At 31.0% G+C, this 2581-nt stretch overlaps 1 protein-coding gene across 1 annotated transcript; it reads right to left on the reverse strand.

The window, feature by feature from the left end:
* Positions 1-384: 384 nt before the first annotated feature.
* Positions 385-879, reverse strand: LOC142176127 (protein FAR1-RELATED SEQUENCE 5-like). Its single transcript, XM_075243202.1, has one exon. The coding sequence runs from the start codon at positions 877-879 to the stop codon at positions 385-387; it is 495 nt and encodes a 164-aa protein (XP_075099303.1).
* Between the last annotated feature and the right edge of the window lie 1702 nt (positions 880-2581).

Raw genomic sequence — 2581 nt, forward strand, 5'->3', positions numbered from 1 at the left:
CTTGATCTCTATATCTTGCCCATCAATTTCTTTAATATTTACTACTTTTGCAGTTTTTGTCCATCTTTTCAAAATATACTCATCTGAAATTTTATCCACTCCTCTTATCACATCAAGAATTCTTATTGTATGACAACAAAGTATACCCATAGACTCAAACTTCATGCAAGTACAAGATATATGATCTGCCTCTGTCACCTTAACAATATGCTCTCGAGTGTGCCCATACTTGCTGACCTTATACATGATGGGAAAATTATTTCCCTCACATCCATTCACTTTGATTATTAAAGACTTCATATATTCATCTTGAAACTTCGAAAAAATATTTGGTGTATATCTAGCATGAAACAAAATTGGCACCTTTGCTTTTAATACTGGCAACTATTGTGATGCATCACATGTATCTTGCAGCTCATTATATCTTTTGTCCTCAATTGCTCTATCATAATGCTTAAAAAACTGTACCAAATTATAATCAGACTGCAAATAATCCTTTAATTCACTATTCAAACTCTCACTTAATTGTGGGCTATTCATGCTACCCGAAAAGGTTTGCTTTCTATATGCTGCAATTAATTTTTCTCTCAAAGCATATATTCCTTGCAACCATTCATTTTCATGAAGATTATATTCATCAAGCATAGTAGTCCAATCATTTATAAATTCTCCTTCATCCTCATACTCGTAAATACATTTTCTAAAATCACCACGGAAAGAAGCGTACCTTTTATAAACTTGATTGAGGTGTTTTACAGTATTTTGTTCCATGTGCCAAACACACAACATATGATGAACTTCAGGCATGACGAATGAGATGGCTTTACTCATAGCAGCATCTTGATCTGTATAAATAGTTTTTGGTATTTTTCCAGACATTTCTCTAAGAAATGTTTCGAACAATCACTGAAAAAATTCTGAAGTCTCATCATACATCAGTGCACCTCCAAAAACAATCATTTTTCTATGGTTATTAAATCCAACAAAACTAGCCAAAGGTTTATGCTCTTTATTTGTCTGGTACGTAGTATCAAATGAAAGCACATCTCCAAAAATCTCATAATCTATTATCATTATAGAATCTGCCCAAAATATGTTCATGATCATATCATTAACATCCAACTATACCGCAAAAAAAAAAAAAAAGATGGATCTTCAACTCTTTTTTTCTCAAAATATTCTAATAGTACTCCTGGAAGAAAATACCAAAAATAAGTATGTATGTGCTATTTTTAATATGAGAAAATCACATTCCAAAGAATAAATAAAAAATTATTAGGCAATTTGAACAAGTAATTTACCTACTTCTCATTGTTCCATAGCTTGTTGCCTTTTGGTTCGAAGGTAGTTCTTATGATCTAACTTAGTACAACCCAAATTTGCTCTGCCACCAGCTTGAAGACTCATAAAATCAAAAGTTCCTTTAGAAAATAATCCAGCATCCTCCGCCAAATCGATTTCATGAGTTTGTACGTCGTTCAAATTTTTGTGAGATGGCAATATGTGAATCATTGTCGGTGGAACGAGAGGATGGTTATGTTCTAACTCAACCTTAGTAATATGGTACTTTCCAACAAATTGGCGAGTAATAACAATATGAGCTTGGCATCCTGTTCTAGTCTTTTTTCGTGGATTTTTAGCTTGATATTTTCGTTTATCATCTCCACGGAAACCCTCCTTGAAACATGTAAGCTTTTGTGATGTTACATAACCCAATTTCTTATTTATATTCACGTACTCTTTGCGAACACTAAAACCAATCCTTTTCTTGCATACTCATTGTAAAAATTAAATGCACTCTCATCGTCGTCAAACTCAAGACCAAGCGCAGGCTCACAATCTATTGACCCTTGAAAATTATTTTGTAAAACTTCTTCGGCAGTAGCTTCACACTTGCTTTCTCCAAAATTGTCCATTATACTTCAAAAGAAAAATAATACAAAACATAGAAACATCATTAAGTTTTGAATAGTTTAACTAGAAATATATAAACTTGTTATAAATTTATTTTAAAAAAATTTATTTAAACTTGTTGCATTTGAATTCTAATATGTAATGGAAAAAATATTATACTAGAACAGATGTAAAGCATCTTCCAAAGAATATAAAATAAGTACAGTACATTAGTTAATCAAATTTAATAAGACTAAATAAGTCTAGTAAAAAAAAGAGTAGAACCTTGTCTTTCAAAAATTCTTCAACTGTTACGAAGTTGATCTTAATAACAATGACGCTTTTGGTTTCTTAGGAAAAGAATAGAAGACAATATTCTTATAAATCTACAATATATAATTAGTTAGAAAGATAAATGCAGATCTTTGATTTCTTATTCATAATCTTTTATAAAAGGAATGAGATGATGGACTGTTTTTTGGCGGTTAAATAATTGGTAAGATGAATTCCCGCTACTTTAATTTTCTTTTACTTTTCTTACACTTATTTTATGGAGATCATTTTACTAGTTATGACATCATGGTGGGGCGTGCATGTTGTGTTGAGTGAGAGAAAAGTGCAAGTAAGGTGAAATTAGACTGACACCGTTAGAGTAAACTTTTTGTTATTTTATTTATATGAAATTAAA

This window comes from Nicotiana tabacum, chromosome 22 (genome assembly GCF_000715075.1).
Source record: "Nicotiana tabacum cultivar K326 chromosome 22, ASM71507v2, whole genome shotgun sequence".
In the NCBI taxonomy this organism is placed as follows: domain Eukaryota; kingdom Viridiplantae; phylum Streptophyta; class Magnoliopsida; order Solanales; family Solanaceae; genus Nicotiana; species Nicotiana tabacum.